Here is a 25075-nt window from a genome sequence, read left to right as displayed (position 1 = left end):
AGAAAAAACGTAGCGATCTTTACCGGGAATACGGATACGTTTCCCGTAAGACAGTGTAATTAATGGCATTACCGCACCTAACAAAGCTGTGACAGTGTGAGGGAAATTTGTGGCTCACGCTCAATTAATATAAGTTGCCTCGAGCATGTGTGCGGGAGAAAAAGTTTCCTTTCCAAAGCTCAAGGACCTTTCACTGTACATAGAGTTATTTGTTAAGTATAAGAGGATTATTTTAATTATTAAGTATCACCTCGAACAGTACAAACTGTTGTAATCACTCTTGTTGAAATAGACGCAGAATTACAAGACATTCCTCTAACCTTAGTCCTAAGCAATGTCCAAGCTAATAATAGCAATGTGTTTCTTATTGGAGTTGGTAAACATATTTTCTCCTTATGGTAAAGCTCGCCCCATGCATGAATAGTTAATTTATTTTGCTCACGCAATAAATTTAATTTGAGCGTTATATTGTTCCATGAATTCCAGCAGAATGTTTATGTACGCTACAGAAGAATGTGAGACTGGAAAGGATAAACCCTCATCAAGGTTTTGGTCCCAAATACGAAGGGCAACGCAAATCTGGCAGCACAATAATCCCACCACCACCAGACCAAAGGTGGCCTCCATTTTTCGGGGGAACATAAGATTGAGCTTGATGGAAATACTTTTTTCATTAGTTGCAGCCAGCGTTGTTATCTGTGGCTCGAAGCTCGAAGGAACGCTTGTACGGTTAAGCGTAAACCTTTCTGTGACTGATGGAAGGCAAAAGCACTGGAGACTGATTCATGTTCATCAGGCAATTGGATTAACTTAGGTTTAAGTTCAAGCAGTACTATTGTTTGATTTCGCTTGCTTGGCGCCAAACCACTTTTAAAACATTGCATTCTTTTCAACGAAAACTTCTGGCGTTGGAAGTTGAGCAAAAATATTTTGGTATTAAATTGTCCTTCTTCTCTACTCCCTGTCTCAACCCTACAGGTATCACAACTGGAACGAACGTGCGCGAAAGTTTCGGATCGGGTCCCTGCCGGTGTGTGCCGGTGTAACAGCACGACGACAAAAAATATGACAATCAAATTTGACCGCTTCTGGTTCGACGCTGGTGTAAACGCGCAAACTTATCGACAGACGGCCGGCTTGCTGGTCGGTGTGTTTGAGAACGAAATCACGTGAACGATTGCCTTCGATCAACCGTCCGCTTCAGTGTGTGCCGGTGCTTTGTTCCTGCTTGTGGTTGCCGCACCGTTGTTTGGCAATGTTTGCTGATTTCCGCCTTACAAACCCCATGAGGTTGGGTGCGTGACCGCAACATTGGGTGACGACCCGCAAGGTGAAAGTGAGCACACGCAGTGCACAGTAGCGGAAAGCAAACGTTCGCCAACTTCCGGCACTCGGAGCTATTTTGAAAGCGAAAAGAAAATAATGACAGTTAGCTTTGACCGTGCCGGGAGACAGTATCACCGTACGGTGGGTGTGTGGTTCGTGTGGTCCGTTGGTATCCTGCTGGCAGGAAGTCAACTGCTGGTGGCGGTGGATACCAGCGCAAGTGTTGCGGTTACTACGCACGCCAATGTGATCATTCCGGCCGGCGGCCGGTTGGTGTCGGTGATGCCGGACGGAACCGGAGACGCCAACAATGCGTCAATGCTGCTGGACGTGGGCAACGGCACCACCAGCCGGCAGCCGCCCCGGGAAGAGTCGGCAGCGGACGGACTGGAAACGGGCACCGTGCCGGTAATCGAGCTGAAACGGGGCCAATGTCGCTGCTGGAATTCGACCGAGGAAGCGTTGGGCGAGGTGCAGTGCCGCTGCCTCGGACAATCGATTGTGCGCGTGCCGCAGAAGCTGACCGGCATGCAGCGGCTGACGCTGGAAAAGGTCGGCATCAAGCGATTGCGTACCAACGCGCTGACGGTGTACGCGGACACGTTGCAGGATCTGTTCTTCATCTACCTGCGGGAATTTCATCGCATCGAACCGGCCGCCTTCTCCCGGTTGCGCCACCTCCGTACGCTCTACATTGCACACGCACCGAAACTCGAATTTCTGCCCGCGGATGTGTTTGAAGGCATTTCGATGAAGCTGAAAACGCTGTAAGTATTATGAAATTGTGAGCTGCGTTGAGGTGCGTTCCAAAGGATTCGTTTTGAAGCGACACGCAAAACAAAAGCATGTTTTATTGCTTTAAGAAGCAGGAGCGGAACACCAACAATGGGTTCGAAACAATATTTTTTTTATTATTGTTTTCCGGATATCAAACAAGATTATTGTGGCATGAACATCGTGTTGCGAGCTGTGATGAGCCGTTTTACGCAACTAAACCTGTTTTGCTTCCATTTTGTTAAACAAACGATGGTACGGTTTGAATATCATTTCCACAAAACAGCAATATCGTCCAAGACCTTCTGCTTTGCTTCGACGAGACCAGTTCCGACGAAACAGTGCGCGTACTCCGGTTTGGGCGTATAACAACAACAAACCGATGCGGCAGCTTGTTTTGTTTGATTTTTTGTGTGAAAACTTGATACTTTAAAGCTGAACCTACACAGGTGAAGTTCGCTCTGACCCAAGCGGTACTTTGGAAGGTTGGAAGTCAATTTCTTTCGAATGTCTGATGATTGAGCAGTGGGCAGCAGTTCGCTTACCAATTCAATTTTTGTGATACTGTACTTTGAAACTTTTGGGACTTAAATCTAAAATTGATAAATTCCTGGTGTTGGCCGCGCGAGTTCGAAATAAGGAAGAATAGAAGAGGGATGAAAATGAAAGAATGGCTTGTTTAATATCTCGTTTGAGAGAATTGATAGCTAATGGCGTATTTTAGATTGGAAGCGTTTAGATATTAGAAAATCTGAAAAGCATTTTTTAACCACAGATTTGTTATTTGTTTAGTAAATACCTGGATGAAGAAGTTTTACCAACAAGCTATTGTGTAGTAAATAAATATTGTTCATACCAAGAACTGACTCAAGCATAAATTCGTTGAAATGACCTGCAGAATAAATAATATCCTTTAGGCCGGTGAATAAATGCAAAAGCTTATTTGATGTTCGTAAAGAGAAACCAAACTGTTTGACCGTTTGTAGTAACTAAAATCAATTGAATCGCAGTAACCATGTGAGCCAATTGGGACAGATTGTGAAGGATTATTTGTTGCCCTAGGCACGAATGAGGCTGTCAAAGGCAATATGTCAGTAATCAGTCATACGTCCGAATTGAACTCAATTCGAACCAATGAGAACATATTTTTTTGCTATAATTTATTAAATGAAGAGAAGCAAACGAAACAAATGATTATCATTTATTGGGAAATGAAATTGAAACAATTATACAAAGGACATGGCCTACTTAATTAGACGAACAGCAAATTGAATTTCTAATTAAATACATTAGAAGAGTAGATAGAGCATGGATGATAATGGCATTGCTAGCTGACAAGGTATGATAGTTATAAATACAAATGAAGAAAAGTCATAAACCCCAATTACACATCTTTAATATTTTAATATTTCGAATTTTACTCTGCTGGATTGAATGAATGGTTCGAAATGTTATGAAAGTGTAATGCTTCCCACGGTACTATACGGTAATTAAATTCCCAACATCATTTCCCATGCGTATTAACTTATATTGAAAAAATACCCTCATACCGCCAGGAATTGATGGAGTCAATGTTTTTGTTTTGTTGTACGGTTTGTTAGAATCATAATACTATCTGGCATTGCACTTCGGAAGTAAACTGATTTATTAACTCTCTTATCTCTCGTTCTCTCTTACTGCACTGTTAATTTACACAACTCCATGGCAACGGCTTTCCTTCGGGCACTAGGAGGATTATACACAGCGGACTGCTCGCAGTGCCTGACCTGCGCGTTCTCTCCGACCACATAATAATGCATATGGTGTGAGTAGCACATGGTGCCGTCCATGAACAATTTGTTATGCTTCCGCGAGCGCTGTGTTGCATGCGTGTATTGATTGTGGTACAAAATGTTGCGAAGGGGACGCATTAACAGCACGCATCGATTTGCTTTACGAAACTACATCATCACCATTCATCCCGGTCCATCACTTTCCAATATGTGGTCACAAGGTTAGCGGAGCTGTCCAGAGGAACTATTTTAAGAACGCTTCTATTGCGATCGCCTATCACTCGAACTCTTCCATCATCATCGTCATCATCATCACCATCATCATCCGCATCGGTGTTGCCTGTTCGGTTCAGACAACATAAAAATGTTCTCGATGTTCCCTAACGCTTTCGATGGTACAACACTCAGTCAGTAACATATTGATGTACAAGCGCTCCCACGCATACTGAAATCGTGTTCATGTATTTATGTATTAATGCTGGCCGTGTTTGCCTCCCCGCAGTGATTTGGATGGAAATCAAATTCGCGAAATTTACGAGCGATCGATACAACTGAAGACTGACGAGCTGTAAGTTTATGGGATTAAGACATCGCTTATAGTGCAAGAGGGGAAGTGTTTGAACGGTTTTTGGTACATTTTACAGAATTCTCGACAATAATGCCCTCTCGGAGATTCACGGATCGGCATTCCATGGTTCGGAAATAGCTAAACTGTGAGTAATGTTTCTTCTGATCTGGAACGCTATGCTAGCCTAATATGTTCTTGATTGGTTTTTCTTTGCAGGAGTATCAAAATGAACTACAAGTTGAAAGAAATCCACGAAAAAGCATTCGTGGGAATAAGTAACATAAGAGAGCTGTAAGTGGCGAACGACGCCTATTACCTACAGCATGAACACCAAGCTATACATTCCGATTGTCCCTTTGTTTGCAGTGACCTGTCCGGGACTGCTATTGAGGAGTTGCCGACAGAAGGTTTAGCAGAGCTGGAAATACTGCGCATACAGCACACACACTCACTGAAAACTATTCCATCGGTGTACAACTTCAAGGTAAGAAAAACGTACAAATAACACATGAAAATCGTAACTCATTATTTATACGTTAGTTAACCGAGCAATTGGAAAAGGTCCTTATCAGTGTAGAGCATCTTAAATTGTATCACTGGAAGACGAATGTTGCAATTGAATGAAACGGCAGTTAAATTATTGGCCATTCTTCTAGAATAATCTTGTACACAGCGAGAGCGTGGTGGTACGCCCCAAATGCAAAGTTGTAAACTTGAGTGAAGCAGCAGACTTGCAGACTCGAGTGAGCTAAGTCTTCCTTTCCCAAGTACTTTGCACCCTTCCGTCAAGAGTTTAACACTACTTTGCGAAGTCGCGCCATTGTAACATCAAATTATGACTTGCTTTTGCCTGGCAGAACTTGCGGACCGCCTACCTGACGCATTCGTTTCACTGCTGTGCGTTCAAGTTCCCGGCCCGCCACGACCCAGACGCACACGAGCGCAACCTGAAGAAGTTCTACGAGGTGCAGCACCGGTGCATCGCGAACGGCTACTCAACGCCACACTTCAAGCTGGAGGTACCATCCAGTGCTGAAACGCCACTCGTGCTCGAAGCCGACGGTTCCGACAGTGGAGCGGAGCGAAACAGTCGCAACCGTCGTTCGGCGGACTTTCACAGTTGGTTTGCCCGGCTAACGTCGAGCGACGAAACCGGCGAGCAGCCGGCTAGAGGTGAACCGTTGCCGAAGGGTATTGATCTGTCGGACAAAAGGATGGGCGATATTGTGGAAGATAATTATCTGCTGCCTATCACCGGACATCCGGTGGACGATGCGGGCGACCAGACGATGGGCAGTGGGCTGTACACGGAAAATCCGCTGTTGGGCGAGTTCCACGAGACGGTTGCACAAATTTCGTCTATGGAGGCACTGTGTGGTAATTTAACGCCAATGTAAGTACTGTTTTGGGGGTATTATCAGAAGCTTCAATCGAAATTATTATGTCCACACAGAGTTTGAAGTTCCATTGAGAGAGTTGGAAGTGTTGTTGGATACTTTATATATTCCAGAATTTCCGAGTGGAAAACGCTTAGCTTTTTACTTATAATATCAGGAGGTATTGTTGTGCAAGACAATATACAACAAAGGAACTGTATGTCATACAGTTGTACACAAGGGAGCGACAAGACGCACCTCGTAATCAAGCTCTGTGTATTGTTCCTGAAAACAAGAAGCTTACTATTGCAGTTCACTATCCTCTAAAATGACAAATGTCCTCATGCATTTCCTTTTGCTGTCCACAGGATCTTGGATGTAAAGTGTTATCCAATGCCAGACGCATTAAACCCGTGCGAGGACGTCATGGGATCCCATTGGCTGCGGGGCTCTGTATGGGTGGTGGTGCTGCTCGCCGTATTTGGCAACGTGGCCGTAGTCGTGGTACTGTTCTCCAACCGCAGCGATCTGACAGTGCCAAAATTCCTGATCTGCAATCTCGCATTTGCCGACCTATGCATGGGTCTGTACCTGCTCTTGATAGCTTCGATCGATGCCCACTCGATGGGCGAATACTTCAACTACGCGTTCGATTGGCAGTACGGCGTCGGCTGCAAGGTGGCCGGCTTTCTGACAGTCTTTGCCAGCCACTTGTCAATCTTTACGCTCACGATCGTGACGCTCGAGCGTTGGTTTGCGATCACCCATGCGATCTATCTGAACCGACGGATCAAACTCTCAGCGGCCATGTACATCATGGTCGTCGGCTGGGTGTACGCAATCACGATGGCGTCGATGCCCCTGTTCGGCATCAGCAACTATTCGTCCACCTCGATCTGTTTGCCGATGGAGGCGCGGGACAGCTTGGACATTGCCTACCTGCTTACGGTGCTGGTCGTGAATGGGTGCGGCTTTGTCGTGATCGTGGTCTGCTACGCGCAGATCTATCTGTCACTTGGCAAGGAAACGCGACAGGCAGCTCGTACGGCACACAGTGGCGAGATGACAGTAGCGAAGAAGATGGCCCTCTTGGTATTTACGAACTTTGCCTGCTGGGCACCGATTGCATTCTTCGGGCTAACGGCGATCGCCGGCTATCCGTTGATTGGTGTTAGCAAGTCAAAGATCTTGCTGGTATTCTTCTACCCCCTGAACTCGTGTGCCAACCCGTACCTTTACGCTATTTTAACTGTCCAGTATCGGAAGGATCTCTTTTCCCTGCTCGCAAAGTGAGTATGCGCCAACGTGCCAAGCTTGGCTTTGCCCGCTCCTCATTAATGCCCTATCTGTTTCTTTTCTACCCACCATCCCTTTCCTCGCCCTCCGCACAGCTACGGTCTTTGCACGCAACGGGCACAACAGTACAAAATGACCTATTCGATGCCCACCAACACATTCCAGGTTGCACCGGCACGAGGTTCCGTGAACTACAACAGCAGCAACAACGGGACAGTGACGTCGGCGGCCGGCATGGCGGCCCTTACCAGCACCGCCAACACGGACACGATCACCACCACCATCACGTGCGGCAGTGTGGTGCTGAGCACGAACGGTAATGCCAATGGGACGGCGACCGGTGGAGCGAACGCCAACAATGGGACGAACGCGAACGGGACGAACGCCAGAACCAGCGGCGTGGAGGACGAAACATTTCTTTGAGCCGTTTGTTGTTGCTGAGCTGTGGCTCGCGAGTTTGTTCTCGTGCTCGCTCTCTCTCTCTATCTCTTTTTCCCTTTTAGTCGCTAGAGTCCGTGAGTGTGAAAGGATTAGCATGTCTGCTGCTTATCCGTGCAAAGCTGATTGAACTCGTACCGCGAACCGCTGGACAATAGTAAAATACTGAAAGAAAATCTTTACATGTACGACTATGTATGTATATGTATATGTGTGTATGTATGTATGTGTGTGCGTATGGATGTGTAAGCTGTGTTCCAAACAATTATGTGGCAAAAGAAAAAAAATGAATGTAGATAAGAATTTAAACAATCAAACTCAAACATGTAAACGGATATTTCAAACTGATCGGAGTGGTAACTATTTTTATAGGACTCTTAAAAGGCTGCTATTAAAAGACATGCTCAGCAAACGAGTAAGGTGGAGTGTAAAATACTTTAGTGACATGATCAAATGTACCATTCGTGCCAAGTGAGGCGATAAGGGAAAAGCACAAAAAATTATTTGTAAAGCAAAGAAAGATCGACATCGAAAAATTCACAGCCGATTCATGTGTATCGCTAGATGGTTTTAATGTAACAGTATTACAGCAGAACGTGTGTGAAAATGAGATTGAGCACGCGGTACTTACGTTTTAAGTGCGATATCCAATTTTACCGTTTTAGTCCATTGCTTTAAACATAACAATTCTTGTGTAAAACCAAACATGTACTGATATGAAAATATATTACTATCGCTTCACTTTGAGACTGAATTGGTGAAGTAAAGAAAAATCCTAATCGTTCAATATGTTCATAAATTTTCGAGAAATGGTTCACTGAAAAGACAGAGAAAGTAAAACATTTGATAATTGAACCATTTAATCTACGTACAATGCTTAACTAAGACCGTACGGCCATGGGTATGGTTGTATTTTAAGTGCTCCGTGTCAAAGCTTAAATTGTTTCATTTTTCCTTTCATTTTTTATTCCAAAAAGTTTGTGAACTATTAAATCACCGACGAATCCTACCAAGAAAAAAATGTTGAGAAAAAGATATTCTTCTTTTATTTTTTCAATATTTTATCAATTTATTAGTATAAACTGTGTGATTCTTTTATGAAAATTAGTTTGCTCGTTTTACTTGTTTGGGAAAGTTTGGGAAATTTCATTCAAAAAACTTTTCAACCAAGAAAAGCTTTCAACCGGTGGAGACGCCTGGTACTTGGGTATGTTTTAGTCCAAGATGAACTTAAATTTGGTTTGTGCTTAAAACCGTTGTACTAAACTGGAATATGAAAGCTTTATGAAAAGCTGTAAATGGAAGCTCCACCATCGAGAAATGAACCCAAGCAGGAAAAACTGTCGGTGTGGTGAAAATGGAATTTTCCCAGGATGCAAGTGGGGAATATAGCGAGCATTGGCATTTAGCTCATTTTCAAACCCTACCCGTCTTAAGTTTTTCTCGTAAGTGAATAAGTTATTAAACAATAAAGTAAGAACTGCACTATCAGATAATTTGCTGTGTTAAAGTTCATCAATTGCTTATTTGAAACATTAAAAAGGAAAAGATTTCTTTTCTGATAGATTTCCTTGAAACACCCCTTCCAGGGTACAATAATTGTAAAATTATTCTGGCGCAATGTTTTATCGAACGCTTTTAGGGGCGAAAGTACCGCGGCATTGCCTTTTGTATTACATCCCTTGCTCCAACCCTTCAAGCGTCTGCCACGTTCGATTGAGCGGAAGTGCTAGCAGTTGTCAAATTAGCGGTTCCACTTCCATTCCAATCATGCCCAGGGTTTGAAGGACCGCAGTAGCGCACTTCACCCGCAACGAGGGTTCCTGACTGTTGACGTAGGTTTTACAACCAATTGCTGTCGAAGTCATCTTCACCTCTTGTCGATGCTTCCGACACGAAGGAAGGACAACTTCTCCAGCAGAACGGGTTTCAGGCAGACCAACGACAGGCTAAACAGTAAACCGCTCAATGTGTTCCATTGATTGTCACATTCTTTTTCCCGCTACACTGTGCTGTGAAAATGTCAATTTTATCGATGGTAATATGACGGGCGGGCCAACATCGAAGAGCAGCGTCAGATAATGGCGCTCTGGCAGTTTGTAGCTCCGTACGGGTATGTACGGCATTTGAAGAATTTTCGGATTGTTTGCAACGGGTTCTGGATAAGTGCAAGGATGATGGACGCAGGGAGTGGGAGATTGGTATAAAACACTTGCATACAAACACACTTACACACACACACACACACACACACCACTTGCTCTAGTCTAGTAATCCTCTTTATTCAATTCAAACCAGGCGGTAGATGGCTTCTATAGCTCGAACAAAAAACAAAAGCTGTTTACGCTAGGAAAATGATTTTCCTCGCGCTGTCTACCGGCTGTTGCACGTATGTGTGTGTGATGATGGTGAAGCGTCTTTTATTTCTAGTAACGTTTCGCTCATTCGCTTCCAAACACATCACACTGGACAACATGGCGGCGGGAGCTCGTTGCTGGTGCTGCCCTTCCTCACCGCAGTAGCTTAGCTGACCGATCAGCGCTGCCGTCGTTTATGTCGTTTTAGGGTTTTTATTTCATTTAATTTTCCACTTCATTGCATCTATTTCATCATGTTCAACCCATGCTCCTCGTGGACGCACTCTAGTTATGCGGGAGATTTTAAATTGCTGGTCGCCCTTTTTTCTTGTTTCCTTCCTATCAACACCCTTCACTTTCAATGCGTTGGGACATTCGCTACCGGGACCTTCGCAATCCATCCGTCCCAGTCCTCATCAAAACGGTAAGGTTTTGGCCGGATATGTGCTTTTGATAATCGACGATCGGGGACATCGGTCGGTGGGCTTCCTTTCGTGTGCCAAACACAAAACAAAGAAGTATTTTTTTTTCTCTTTCAAAAGTATAAAATCTGTTTTCGCCTTTTTGGCTTTTGCACCAAACGAACGAACGAAAACACATAAATCATAACGTGGAAGTAATATTTTATTGATCTGCCCGGATAGTTTCCCCAGCGTTGTCATTGTTGTGTTGGTGAGAAATTTTAATGGAGGATGACTTTTAATCTGCTTTGCAATGGTGCCAACGGATTGTTTTCCCCTTCCACCAGTAAACAATTGAATCCATCAAAGCGCCCATTGTAAGCCGCCTCTGTGCCGAGGTTTTTCACACACTGCAAATTGCATATGTTGCATTTACACGGATCGGCGAAACCATTCCGGGGGGGTTTCTTTGGGAAATAAAAATGATAAAATAATAACTCCCGATGATGGATGGACGCACGGGCTAAATTGCAAACAAACTCGCCGCGCCATTATTTTAATTCAGACCTTGCCAACACATTTCCCTAGGTATTGACATCTGGTTTCCGATCCTTCTGTCCGATGGTTGGTACAATTCCTGCGACACGTCACGGCTCGGAAATAGCTCAAATGAACCACCTCGTTGATGTACACACGACTCTTCCCGTGACTGAGTGACTTCCGTCTGCTTCGCAATGTACATTTATTTAATCGTTCACTGGGTCTCTAGAGTCCCTGCTTTAACCGTACACAGCTTTTCCTTGTCCCTTTCTATATAACCACAGCGGAATCATGTACACTGGATACCGTACGGACCGTTCTTTTACCCATTCATTCACTCTATTCTATTGTGCCCGCCAAACAAAGGAAAGCTCACGACCAGTACAATAAAACTGGGGTGGTGGGGATACAAAAGGTTTGTAACGAAATGGCGGCAAATGTGAACGATGACACTTCATTTTCATTCCTGCCACGTCTGTTTGCGTGTGTGTGTGTGTGTGGTGCCACCTTTCATCACGTTTTCACAGAGCTGTTTAAGTAAGGTGAGAAGAAGCCCTCAGCTCAGCACGAGTGGCACAATGTGGCTCTGGCCCTTTCTGTGTGTGTGTGTGTTTGGGTGTGCTTGTAGCATACGAATCACTAGAACATGGACCTGAAGAGTGGCCATACCTGGGAAAGCATCGCCACGTGTGTGTGTGTGTGTGTGTGTAATGATGAATGTGACCAGTCATGAAGGCAACCGAATGAAGATCGCCACCGAGAAGCGTTGGAAAACCTGTCAGCAGACATTCGCCAGGTACGCACACCTTGTTACAGTCCATTTTAAAGTTATCCTTTTTTCCCATGACTCAGCTTCAACGGAGGACTAATGTTGCCTGGTGGAACCGGTTCTGGACAGAAATTGGCCCACTGTCATCGAAATTCTTCCTGTAGCGATACTTCCCTGACACCATTCCATGAGTAGTGGAATTTGCTTTGTTAAATATGTCTTACGGGTTAAAAATTGATTTCGATATTCGCTCATAAATCATCATTTATCGAACACTAACGAGCGGTGTAGCTTGAGTGAATTTGGTTGAAAACCACGCATTTCACAATTGAGTGTACGTGCTGAAGGCATCACGGGACGCAATTGACTGCGTGTCCCGGCTACCACAATATGTTTTCCAAGTCACTTCCATTTATCGTACTCCGGGACATGACTGTTATTAAGATAACATAAGATTAAAACAACAAAACAATAGACGAAATTATTCAAAACTTTTTGAGTTCCTAGAATTTATCAACAATCAACATAAATATCTATCTAAGAGTGACTGTTTTAGCTTACTCTATCTTACAACACTTTACCATCGACGCAGCGACGAGGAAAACGAGAATGATTTCATGAAACAAAGCGTTCAAACAACAACGCACAGGAAGCCAACGTCCCTTGCCAGGGTCCGGGACCATCATGCCCCCGAAGTCTCGGGCCCATCGTTACCCGCGTTGGTCATTGCCCATTTGACCAAATCGGATATGCGATCCATTTGGCGTCCAAAGCCGGGCAAATTCATCATCGTTCGGAATTTCGCCACGTTTGGACGCGATGGATTCGGTGAGCCACGGTGCCCACGGTCGCTCCATTTGCTCCATCAATCATGAACGTTCCGGGAACGGTGGCGGAACGGCGGATATGGCCCGGGTAGCGAATGAGATGGGGGGTGGGGAAGTATAGCATCCTGCTCGCACCTCATCGTGCACGCATCGAAAGTTGGTGTATGTTGGCGAACGGGGCCTTCTCGCTGTTGCGGAAGAACCGTCGCAGCGTTAAGCGCCAGAAGGCAGCCCGAAAGTCAACGCTGTAAAAGGCGTAGATGAACGGATTGATCGCACTGTTGATCCACCCGAGCCAGGTGAAGAATTCGCCCAGCTTCGGTACGGTCCAGTCCTTCGGCAGGAACGGCGTGATGATGTAGTGTATGAAGAACGGCAACCAGCAGGCAATGAAGCCACCGACGACGATGCTGAGCGTTTGGGTCGTCTTGTTCTCCCGCTTCATCGAGGAGATGCGGGACGAGAGGGACTTCTGGTGGATGCGGATGTTGTTGCCACCGGACCGTCCACCCACCAGCTGTACCGTGCTACAGGTCGAGGTCGTGATGGAGGTGTTGACCGTGTTGTTCCGTCGAAGCCCACCGCCGGCCGCCGCCAGGGCCGCCGTCGGTCGCCCCTCGTGATGGTGGTGATGATGGTGATGGTGGTGATGATGATGGTGGTGGAAATGCTGCTGCGCATGGTTTGGCGGTGGGGACGAAGCCCCGCTTGGGACGAAACCGGCCATCGAATGGGATTGTGGTTTGTGGCTTTGTTGATTGAAAACGTTATTGCCCGGCGTCCAGCGTTCCGAACCCGTCGCTGGAAGTTGGTTGTAATTGGTCGAGACGGTACCGGCCGGGGCCGTAGCGCCAGCGTTGCTCGCATTGCTCTCGGTGCTACCACTGCCGGGCCTATCGGGATCGACGACCGGATCATCGACAATCGCGTCAAGACCAGCCGTTCCATCATCGCACGTTCGTCGCTGCTGCTGCTGCTGCTGCTCCTGATGGCCATCAGCAGCCGTTCCGCCTGTCCCGTTACCGGCCGTAGCAAGGATTGCGGTTTTGTTTAGCGTTCCACCGCCGGCCGTACTCATGTCCATCAATTCGTAGGGCCCGTGTTTGTGGTTGTTTCGTTTGGTAGCCGGCTTCAACGGTCCGCTGTCGTCCAGCATCGGTCCCAGCTGGGCGACGTACGTCGTCGTGGCGGTGGAAAGCTGCGACGAGGAACGCTTTCGCTTCGGACTCAACGGGATCGGATCCAGCTCCGACTGATAGCCATCTTCCTCGGGTTCACGAATGCGGTGACTTTTCTGCAAATGCAATGGTAATCAAGTGAAAATGGCAGCGAATACAGTGATAGAGCCGGCAACGAAAGCGATAAGCAAACGAACGTTGTGCTGAGCACGAATCCTTCGTGTGTATTTTTTCCTGTTGTAGCTGCTGGGTAGATAATTAGCGTGAATCGGTAAAAAAGCAAGCCAAATTTATGTGCTCTGCAGTCTGCCGCATAATTAAGTAGAATGAGATTGCACAATTTCTGCGGTATAGCAACGGTCCACTGTGCGGCAGTCCCGGAGCAAATGGACATTGTCATCCCGAATTCCTGTTTGCGGCTCGGGTATCAGTGAACTCGATTTAACGGGTGGTAAGTTTCATTAGCAATTAATTAGTGATTTGACCGAAAGACGGCTTAACACTGGCGTGATAATGAATGTTGTTTGGGAGCAGAGAGCAGGCTTACTGCTGCATCATATTTAATGTCTAATAAATTAACTTTGCCTAAGCGAGTGCGATTACCATCCCATGCTGAATGTCCCAATGTCTCTTTTACATCAGAAGCTTTCAAGCGGAAGTAGACAAAGCATGATATAAAGAAATAATACACAAAAACACGGCTTTTATAACGAAATTTGCCTAGATAAACAATCTTCCTTCCCGAGAACCGTGGAGACAGCATGGTTAGGATCGCAAGCAAACAAAGCCGTTAGATCCCGTCGGCTGGCAGGATCAAAGTTGAAAGATAAAGTCGTATTCGCCCTACGAACACCCTCGCTACAAATGGCATGTAAACATGAAATTTGTTTGCCGCGCAAACGTGGCCAACAGCTCGTTTCATAAATCATGATTTCTTTTCAACACAAACAATTGTGCGGAATAAATTTGAATGCTTTGCTCGGTAGGACTTCCGTTCCGTGTGCACCGGAAAGGACCTCCGGAACCGACACGCTCCGGCCGGGCACGTGCCCTTGAGGCAGGCAAACCGCTGACCCTGTGTTTGTCATGCACAAGCGGTTATTCTATTAGTATTCAACAGCTGTCCACGTGGCGGGTTGTACCCGGTACGGGCTAAGCCGTAATCCGAACCGAAGACAACAGCGTTCCCCCGGGCGTACCTTGTGGACTTCGATTTCCGTCATCTTGTCGTGCCGGGAGGCGACAACGCATGATATCCGTACGTACACGTACACCATCACCGTCATCGGTATGAAGAATGAGCCCATGGCCGAGAACACGACGTAGCCTTCGTTTTGGTTGTAACGGCACTGGTCCAGCTCCCGCCGGCCCGGTTCGTACCTGGTGGGATATAGGAAGCAGATGGAAACGTTTACACGTCCGAAATCGTGCAGTTCGGTGTTGAGGTCGATTTTTCCACGCTTACCATCCGAGAATCGGGGGACATGTGATGGCCAGTGCCAGCACCCATACGACCAGGATCATCAGCAGCGCCAACCGTTTCGACCGCCGACGACGGGAATAATTTAATGGTTGCGTTACGGCTAGATATCTGTGAATGCACAAGGATTACAAACGTACTAACGATCAGTGTTTGTGTAATATGTGTGGATAGGCGAAGCAGGGCAGGCAATTAGAATAATTGACAGGGTCGTAGCACCAAGTAAGTCATTCAATGGAATTTATTAGCAGCCGAAGGTACCATTCACTGTTAGCTAGCAAGTTACATTAACCAATTTCATGCGATAAAACCGGAAAGGATTTGATAAATTTGACATTAAATACAAACAAAGTGACCCTGCACGACAGCGGGTGGCTGGGAGATATTAATCAGTGCCGTACGTCAACGGTGAAGAATGGGAAAATAATTCCATACACATAATTTGGGCACAAATCACCTTAATTCGTTCATCAATCCTTCGAATACACTACTTTACGGAGGGCACCACCGTAACATGCAGGAGTTGAATGAAGTCCTAAATGTATACGTTTTGAAGTTCCAACTTCCCTTTAAAAGGCAAACAAGCTAAAAATTGTGTATAAACAATAGAAAACGGGGAAAATCTTTAACATCACAAGTGGTTTGGGACTCCACCAGGAAACGCTTGCTGCATTAATCATTTGTTTAGTAGCATGTTTAGGATTCACGAGCAGGGATCATAAATATGTAAACAACAGAAGGGACGAATAAATCTCCAAGCGTGGAATTATCCCGCGAGTAGGACAATCCCAAGGTTTCGTCTAACACGGTCATGGTTGCGCATTGACTATGAACTGGGCTGGAACTCTAAACAGCGACTGTTGATCCGGTTACGTAGTTGAAGTAAGGCTAGTAAATCACTGGATGGTAGATGTGACCATATCACTCTTTAAGTTTTTGAAAACTCTTTTTCGTACTTGATTTGAGTTTCTACATTTTTACGAGTGCTTTTACGAGTGAAGCTCGGTTGCTCATCAATTTTAGATATTAATTCCTTCACCGGTGTGATATCACCCAACGGAATAATTTCCGGCTCGATCTTAAATAAAAGCTAGATAACATCCGAACAAAAGATTGCGGGATGTTCATTTGTATCACTCAATTACACGATACCAACACCGCTTTGAAGTTTACCAAAGCGTGGTACTCCAAAACGGGGTCATTCCTATTGACTTTCCGTTCCACGAATCAGCAAACGCGTGTTGAATAATTCGGTTGGGTGCTTTCGATCGGCTCATTTGGGATTTACTGTCCTGCAGGCCCGCGTTCCGCGGAAAGTATTCAACCGCGCACGCAGTAAACCTGCTAAATCGTCCATTGCAACAACATTCATCCGAAGTGTAACCGCGAAGCTTACTGCCATCAAGCGTTTCCTTCGTAGTCCACTTTTAAAAGTCCACTCCCCGTACCAAGGATCGCACGGGATAAAATCCGTCCCGTGGCATCGTTGGACGACATCTGCGGCGTCGTCTCGTTTCGCCGACCCACTGCAGAGCGGCTTAAGGCGCTACACGATTGAATTGTTTCCTCCCGGACGTCGTCTAATGAGGGTGGCAACAATTTGCTCCCGAGCCATGGTGTAAATTTTGCGGGTTTTGCCACGATAACAACGTGGAATGCACGCGTGTAATCCGTCGTTCGCCTTGTGGCGGAGCTTTTAAATACAGCGGATAAGCTGATTAATTAGTCTGCTTGCGGTTTGCTGCACACCGCCACGGAGCGCTGTGCATGCAGGCATTCTTGCTGTTGGCGTTCCACCCGACGGGGAGCTTTACAAAATAGACTTTCCTAATTTGGCAAACAACGTACCTTGCGGATAGGGTAAAAAATCCAAGTGCCGTTGCATGACACGGTTAAGCTCTTTGAGCGCACCGCGTCAAACCAATGCATTCGCAGTGCTTTGTCGGCACATAAATTTGCTGCTCGAAAGTTTCATCTTTCACCGTGGCAGGAATTTTTGGAAAGGATGGGAAAACGAACTTTCGACTAAATGAATTCACAGTTCCATCATCATTATCATGAAGCATTGCCGCTGTCAACAGCGTTCGCTGCGTTCCGCTGGCACACTTTTAATTAAATTAGACGTTCGATTGGCCCCGTGAAGAAGAGTTTATAACGAAGTTGGCGAACTATTTCTCTCGAGGTGTTTTTCCGGCCGTTCTGTAGCGTTGGATTGAATAAAATGACCCTCGAACTGAGGCTACTGGAGGTGGTGGAGGTCCAAAATCCTAGTTGCACATCATATTTCACCCGAGAAAAAGACCTTCATTTTCTCAGTTATATTGTAGTGTGACCCTTCGCTTAGAGGAACTTAAGCATGGAATTAGTTTTCTGTTCTTTTTTTTTAGAGCTTACGGCCATACAGGCCCCTCTTGGAGATGCTTTGCAGCGCTGGCAGAAGGCGCAAATGTGATGAGAACGTAAATGATATAACGGTGCGATGTAAATCAATTTGTGGTATCATTCCCGTTCTCAGGACGCACATTATCTAGCTCGTTATCATCGTTAGCCTCGGTGACGTTAGCCCATCCTAACTCATCCGTGTGAATGATGGTACGCCCTTCAGCATCCGGCCAATCTTGAGACGGAACCAGGACAGACACCGGTACTACAGGCATTTGCATCCGTGCTCCAGAAGGTGATGATATTCGCTTCCAACGCTGCGAGGTGCGTGTGAGGTCGTGTGAACGCTCAAACAGCATTGCTTAACTCGCTCAAAATGAGCCGAGATCTCATTTTCACCTCAATTCTTGGCTCATTTCCGAATCGTCGTTGCTTTGCTATCCGTTTGGTATTCACTCACGTAGCCCGATTGTGTGCTGGATGGAAATTATTCATAGCCTGCATCCAGCACGGTAGTTTATGTGGTATTATGTTGCCGTAATTTATTCGGTGCTTAACGCTCTATGCATGTTGTTTACCAGTGGCACGCGGCTGGGCGTCAAGTGCGTACCAGGCATGATTTAGGCACCGAGCACGATTGAATGCTTCGCAGCTTGAGCAGATCTTCATGAAAGAAAGATTCGTTCACAGTTGTTTTCAAAACAAAGATTAATGAATATATATTAAAATCATTCAATGGATTACTTTCAACAGCTCGGTATAATGCTTTAAGTTGTAGTAAGGGGAGATATACAAACAAACGTGCTGGGAATTTCAATTCTCCCATGTACATAAGCGATCCTTGAGTTGTAACTTCATGGATTAAGTTTTTTAATTTGCAATTTTTGTCTTAAAATCCTAAACTTCGAAATAAACAAAAATACTTCGTTTATTCGAGTATGCCAACTGTGTATCATCCCCTTGAAGCTGCACAAGGGTTTGTGGTAATTATATTAATTTTGGACGCGCTAAATTTGCGTCCCTTCCCTCATTCTTCATTAAGTAGATTTGGGTGTTTAAAACGCTTAGCGTAATCAGGCAACGATGCAACGGACTTTTTAATTCAATAACTCAACGCAAACAGCCAACGGAAGCTGTCTAAAAGATATCGCAGGAAACGATATCTAAAGCTTCGTCAAGCAAGTATGGTTTGATTGCAAGCAGCATTAGATTCGTATCGATTGTACCCATTCCGACGATATGAGCATTTTGTTTTATTCACCCGCAATCTCAGTCATATGGCGTGCGTTAATAATGTGTTAATAAAGCAGAAACCAGCAACAATTTCATGATTGGACTTCCTATTCCACGCTCAAGCGCTCCACCGTTTTCTCACCCATGAACGGCACGCTGGAATTCGTAAACCACCCTCAAATACATTTACACACCATATCCATTAACCGTGTACAGAACATAGTCGGGAAGAAAGTCACAACCCACACTTACGCACGACCCACCTTATCGGGTGGCAAATCGTCCGAGCAGGCCTAGTCGCCCAATTGCCCAAACCGGAACCGTCTGCTGATGAAGCAATTTGTCCGACACAAAGGAAGGGCCTGCTCGGAAGAATTCGCCTATGTTGGGGCAAGGTCGGCGTACACGACGACTCCGGAGACCGGCAAAATCATAATGGGCTCAGCAATTTTCCAATCGAGCTTTATCACTAACTGCAGGCCGACTGTTGTTTGTTTATACAGCCAGCCCCCAGCTTGCTCCAATGGGGGCGATTGGTAGATATGATGGGCATGTGAGCAGCGTTCTGTTTTCGCTTTACGACTCTCCTGGTACACAAACCCGTCTGGCTTGCGATTGAGAGATATGTTGCGGTTTCTGTGATGTACCCATTTGCAATGAGCGTTTTTGTTTTGCCACCATTAACGCTGATAACATTTGCCCAACATTAGTGTCCAAATAAAAAAAAAAGATATTCGATTTTAGTATCCAATTCGCGATATGACTCTCTTTAACAACCACTGTAAGCTATTCTCAGTGTACTGGAAAAATTCATCGCCAGCACGCTACTGCCGTTTTGTCTCGCAGCGAAACGAAACACGCCCGACGTGGCGTATAATAATTTATAGTCCTCTAGCAACTGAATAGACCACGCACGCCGTTAAACGGCAACCATCGCCATCGTAACCTATTGGAGCACAAAAAATGTAACGTCAAAACCGGCCGCACCTACGGCATTTGGAGCGATTTTCCACTCTACGTCACGCCTTGTCAACGCGACGGAGAAATGTGGATGTTAAAAGCTTCCGATATGTGGATATCGTCACCATTACACGGTGAGCACTCACTAACAAGCGCACCTGCTGCATGTTTATGTACGCTAGCCGCGCTTTCTGACAGCGTAGCGATACCGTGGCCGCACCGTGGCCAGGATGTGTCGGAATGTGAAGGGATGAAAAGGTTAGATTAACGGCAGCGCAAATGAACAACGCGGAAAAGCACAACAAGAAAAGCAAACGGCAAAAAACACCCATTCCAACACGTGCCACCGCAAGTACATACCTATCTATACTAATGGCACAAAGGCTGAGAATTGATGCTGTACATAGGAGTACGTCTAATGAGATCCATATATCACACAGAATCCATCCGAGCGGCCAGGACCCTGCAAGGAAAGAACAAAGCGGGAAAATGAATAAAAATTGGCAAAAGAAAACAAAACCGGTACGAAGCGGTGAAAAATGTGCGGCCGAGGTGGTGGGTCTGGTGGAAAATGAGCGGAAGAGCGGTACGACAACGGCAATTCGTCGCATTAATGCCACCAACTCGAAATGAGTGGCACGAAGAACTTGTGCGCAACAGCCACGTTTGTCTTTAAAAGTAATATCACCTATCATGGCTTAATGGGTTGAAACGGGCACTGACGGGCTCGACCAACTGCTCGATTCAGTTTGATTGCAGTGGAATCTGGAAAGTAGGGATGAAATGTGATCGGCGAGCGAAAGAATTATGTAAGATGTGTGCAGTTTGCGTGTGTTTGCGACCTGAAGTCCCTGAAGGATGTGTACGGCGGTGCCAGCAATGGGGTCTGGGGATCACAACAGAAAAGTCTCTAAACGATTGCATCGCCATCGGGAAATGGGGTTAAATTAAACGGAGCAACAATGAAAGCGAACGAGCAAAAAGTTGCCCGGCGCAGAACGTGACTGCATCGCCCTTCGGGCAGATTAAAAGCGAAGCGCATCAATGAAATGGTTGACCTTTTTGCCATCCACCCTGTCCACCGTCTTTCGGTACGAGTCGGTTAATCCCACCACGAGAATTATTTCACCCACTCTCCGTGTGTCTTCGAACGGTGGAAAGTTTAATAGCACCTGTGTACTTGGGGGAACGGGAAACGGTTCGACGATAGAAGTGTGTCCACATTCACCACGATGCAATTTAGCACCGTAATGCCCTTACGCGATGCAACCGACCGAAGCCACTTTGCAGAACGAGAATTAGCGGTTATATAATTAGAAGAAATTGGAATGTCGAGAGTGAATTAAACTGAACAGCATCATAGCACGACGAACTGGAAACGGTGGGAGAAACCACAAATCGAAATGCAGTTAAATTTGCATGCAACCGGCCGAGTGTTCTGAAAACTTTTTTTCCAGAAAAGGTTGAAAAGGATTGGCGTCCTTTTATAGCTGTTCTAAACTCTTCGCAAAACGGTCGACTAACCGCACTTTATACAATGACGTCTCTTATTCTTCTAACGTCTACGTCATCCCAAAACGCACCGTTTATCGTCAGCAGTCCCATTCCTGACGGCTCTTGCATGTTTATGTCCGTGGGCCAAAATGGTTGTTGCTCGAATTAATGATCCAGTTAAACATCTGCGCCGGAAGGGACTTTTGGCACTCGGGCACTTGGGCAAATAAAAGCAATAGCGCTAGCGTGGCACTCGTATAATGTTTACGATGGTCGGGCCCCAGCCATGGCGGCTGTACCACGTTTTGCCGGTAAAAACCCCTCTCGTAAAATCACGAGCCCGATCAAAACGCACCATCAACATGATACATCCATCAGAACGAGTACTGTTGGAGTTTGAAAGTGATTTCACACAAGGAGAGTTAAATCTCGTTTGATGCGTTAGCGAAATCATCGACGAGAAATTACCCGCCGGCAATTGGGCTATAGTTTTACGAGGTAATTTGATTTAACGCAGACATATTTATTGTAAGCCAAAGCGAGAATTGTTCACAATGCATTAAATTTTGACAATCATTTAAGCACCATAAATTCCCATCATCTCAGCTTTTCGTGAGCTGTCAGGACTTGCTGAGAAAACCACTTTCAACAATTGCCGTGACTGCTGAATATCAATTTGAGAACGTCGTGAATTTGGAAAAGAATCGTAAATCAATTTATCAACTTCACATTCCTGAGAGCGAAAAGGGTCACCGAGATGTCTTTGCCATGGTCAAGATATTGGAAAAGCGTAACAGCGAAACCACATCGGAAGATATGTCCCCAAAAAACCTAACCGGTTGCGTCTCGTCTAATCTACAAGGGCGCCTCGTTCCAATGCCTTGACAGGGATTGTAAATGGAATTGTACGTTTCTCGGTGTCGTGGAAGCAACTAGCAGGAAGATGGGAAGTTATTTTTTGTTTGTTATTACTTTTCCTTACTTTTGATGGCCAAAGGTCTGCGACACGGTCGCGTCGTACCAACGGGGGCAAAGAAGTTGTCGAAGCTCCAGCGGGAAAGAAAATGGAGTTCCACTTGCCAAAAACCGATCTCGTTGCGGCGAACGTCAACGACATTCGGTAAGCAATCAAGGGCAACCGATTTCAAGGATTTCTGGTGTTTTGTGGCGAAGACGGGAACAATTCGCAAACTACTTTTCATCCGGTTTCGTGCGACAGGTCATGGGAAACTTCTAAATGAAGCTGACAACTTTCTGTCCTCCGTTTGGCTACACGAACGACCCCATCGATAGTTCCGAGAAGATTTCGATATCCAATGGTAAGTGATTTGTACCGGCTGTGCCCACGTATGTGTTTGTGTATCATACGAGTTTTGTTGTTTATTTACACTTGTATCAGGTGGAATGTTTACCGAACATTCCATCCGTCAGGCAATCGAACGCACCATAATTGTACCGCGTGTGCTGTGGGCGATCCGAAGAAGAATCGCAGGAATGGAAGACGATGTGCAGGAGTGGAGGGAGGATGACACTTGAGCCAGAATTGGCGAATGGTTGGCGAACGCAAACAAACAATTTACAGCCGGCGAAATGATAATGCGAGACATTAAAACCGACCGGGTACCGTATGGTGTGACGTTTCGCTCTGCTTACCACTTACCTATCAGATGAACCGCTACGGCTGGAGGCATGACGAAGATACCGACGAGCCAATCGGCCACCGCCAGACTCATCACGAAACAGTTGGTAACGGTGCGCAGACGGCGCGTCGTGATGACCGACAGTATGACGAGCGTGTTACCGATCACGGTCACTACGATCAGCAGACAGAACAGTATCACAACGACGCAATCCTGCCAGTTGGCGATGAGAAAGTGTTCGTCCATCCCTTTTGGCATTTCGATCTGGTGTGCGGTCGGATCGACCGATCCAACTGTCGCGATCGCACTGGTGGTCGTGGCGACAATATCCCCGACAAGGGAGCTGCCCTCGGTAGGGTACGACGCCGGATAGCCGGGGCTGGATAGCGTTTGCTCCGTTGCGAAGATCGTCGGAAACGTGAACGGCAGCGAATCGTTCGACGATCGCCCATCGTCCGGTGCTGAATTGTACGCACCTCCACTACCGGAATCCAACAGCTCACTGTCGTTGGCCGCTATCGTACGACTTTTGCCGGCGACCACATGCGAAGCGGCACTGCCAATGCTGGCAGCACTGGCCGCTAGATTTGGTATGCTTCGGGTCAGATTGAAGGCTGAAGCTGTGTGGCCCGTTACCGTGCGACTGAGCGGCGTCACAAAGCGACCGGTCGCTCCCGTTACCGTCGCTGGTACCGTGGATGCTGTGGCGAGTCGCAGCGGTATTGGTGCGGATGTAGTCGTGTGCTGCTGTCGCTTACTTCCACGATCATCTAACGATTGCGTGTGGCTCATTCTTCGATGGTGTGAAGATGATGGTAGTAGTAATAGTAGCTGCAGTAGTTGTGGGAACGCATCATCATGTTCAACAGCTCTTAAAAGCAGACTTATAAATCGGATTGCCACTTTCCAGTTCGACAGCTGGGTGCATGATGATACTGGAAAGATAAATAGAACGCGTGATGAGTGACGGTAGATAAAAAAAAGAACTAAATCAAGAGCAAATCAAATCATTAAAATTTTTGACGTAATCCAATCAGGGTTCGGCAGTCAAAAAATATAATATTGCCAAGAGATTCAATATGACTTAGGTGTCATTTCCATAAAGGAAAGTATCTGTAGCTTAGACCAGTTCCACATTGGTTCTGCTAATACAAAAGTCGGAAACATTTTTGAAAAATATTGGAATAAAAAAGCTTATAAATTCAATGATAAAGTTCGAAAAACCAAATATTTTCATCAAAGTTCTTTTTTTTTAGTCAATAAAAAAACATAAACAGAGGAAATTGTACAGAGATCCAACGAAGTAATTCATTCTGACGATTTACACCTAACATATTCTTTTTTAAGAAAGACATTTTAAAACAAAACTTTTAAGAAGAAAAAAAGTTTTTAGTGAATTTTGAGTTGAAAAGCTACTTTCCTAACGAATGTTTTGTACTTAAGAATGATGTTGGAAATATTATTTTTCATACATTCAGTCTCTTTTCCTAAGACAAAAGATCTCTTTCATACAATAGATGAAAGACAGATATTCTCAAGCTGTAATATAACCGTGAGTGTCCTTGTATGAATTTCAACAACTTAACTGTCTATTGACCGCTCAAATCAGCTGTACATTAGAGCGAACTTTATAATTGGTGTTAAACGGGTTTTTAAAGTAGCAATTGGTTTAAAAGAGGTGGTTAAACAACTCCGACTATTCCCGCATAGAATTTCATTGATGTTCTACAAAACCATAGCTCTATAAATTACCCTGCTCAAATCTGAGCAGTAACGTGACTGACATGAATAGATTTACGACTTATTTTTTTTACCCACATCTCTTACTAACCAATACCCACAGCCAACCTGTGAAAGTTGTGGCCACGCACTGATGGCGGTGATGGAGTAACTTTGAATGCAGATTAATGAAACCATGCCCAAGATTAGTTGGTCGCAGCAACAGTAGCTGCAGCTGATAAGAAGTACAACTTTTTTCATCAATTCGTACGCCAAATCTCATGCGCAGCAGCTGACAGCCGCTCGCTGCTAGTTTCCGCTGTCCGACGCCAAGCAAAAAGGGGAGCCACCGTTCTTGGGAAGTTAATAAATGGCGCAAAACTTCCGGAATATGTGTGGTAAGTTGGCAGTTTGTGCGAGGATTGAATGTTACCTTTTTGGGCGGGACTGCAGTACTTTTGGGGAAAGTTTTGATCTTGCAAGGCTGGCGGGATTAACATAGTAAAATGAGTATGGTTTTTGGGTTAAAACTGACAGGTGGTGGG

The 25075-nt window shown here is 45.6% G+C and overlaps 2 protein-coding genes across 2 annotated transcripts; one reads left to right on the top strand and one right to left on the bottom strand.

Moving 5' to 3' along the window:
* The first annotated feature begins 1422 nt into the window (after positions 1-1422).
* Positions 1423-7535, top strand: LOC128709767 (thyrotropin receptor). Its single transcript, XM_053804786.1, has 9 exons — positions 1423-2093; positions 3830-3904; positions 4375-4440; positions 4517-4585; positions 4657-4731; positions 4807-4924; positions 5298-5833; positions 6185-7105; positions 7208-7535. Exons 1-9 carry the CDS (start codon positions 1423-1425, stop codon positions 7533-7535), a joined length of 2859 nt encoding a protein of 952 aa, XP_053660761.1.
* A 5045-nt stretch (positions 7536-12580) lies between these two features.
* Positions 12581-23603, bottom strand: LOC128709928 (tyramine receptor 1-like). Its single transcript, XM_053804963.1, has 5 exons — positions 22832-23603; positions 20038-20140; positions 15088-15213; positions 14822-15002; positions 12581-13738 (listed from the first exon to the last, which is right to left on the bottom strand). The coding sequence occupies exons 1-5, from the start codon at positions 23601-23603 to the stop codon at positions 12581-12583; spliced, it is 2340 nt and encodes a 779-aa protein (XP_053660938.1).
* Positions 23604-25075: the final 1472 nt, after the last annotated feature.

This window comes from Anopheles marshallii, chromosome 2 (genome assembly GCF_943734725.1).
Source record: "Anopheles marshallii chromosome 2, idAnoMarsDA_429_01, whole genome shotgun sequence".
Lineage (NCBI taxonomy): Eukaryota > Metazoa > Arthropoda > Insecta > Diptera > Culicidae > Anopheles > Anopheles marshallii.
Note: the sequence above shows the minus strand (reverse complement) of the source record. Positions and strands in the feature narration are given on the sequence as shown.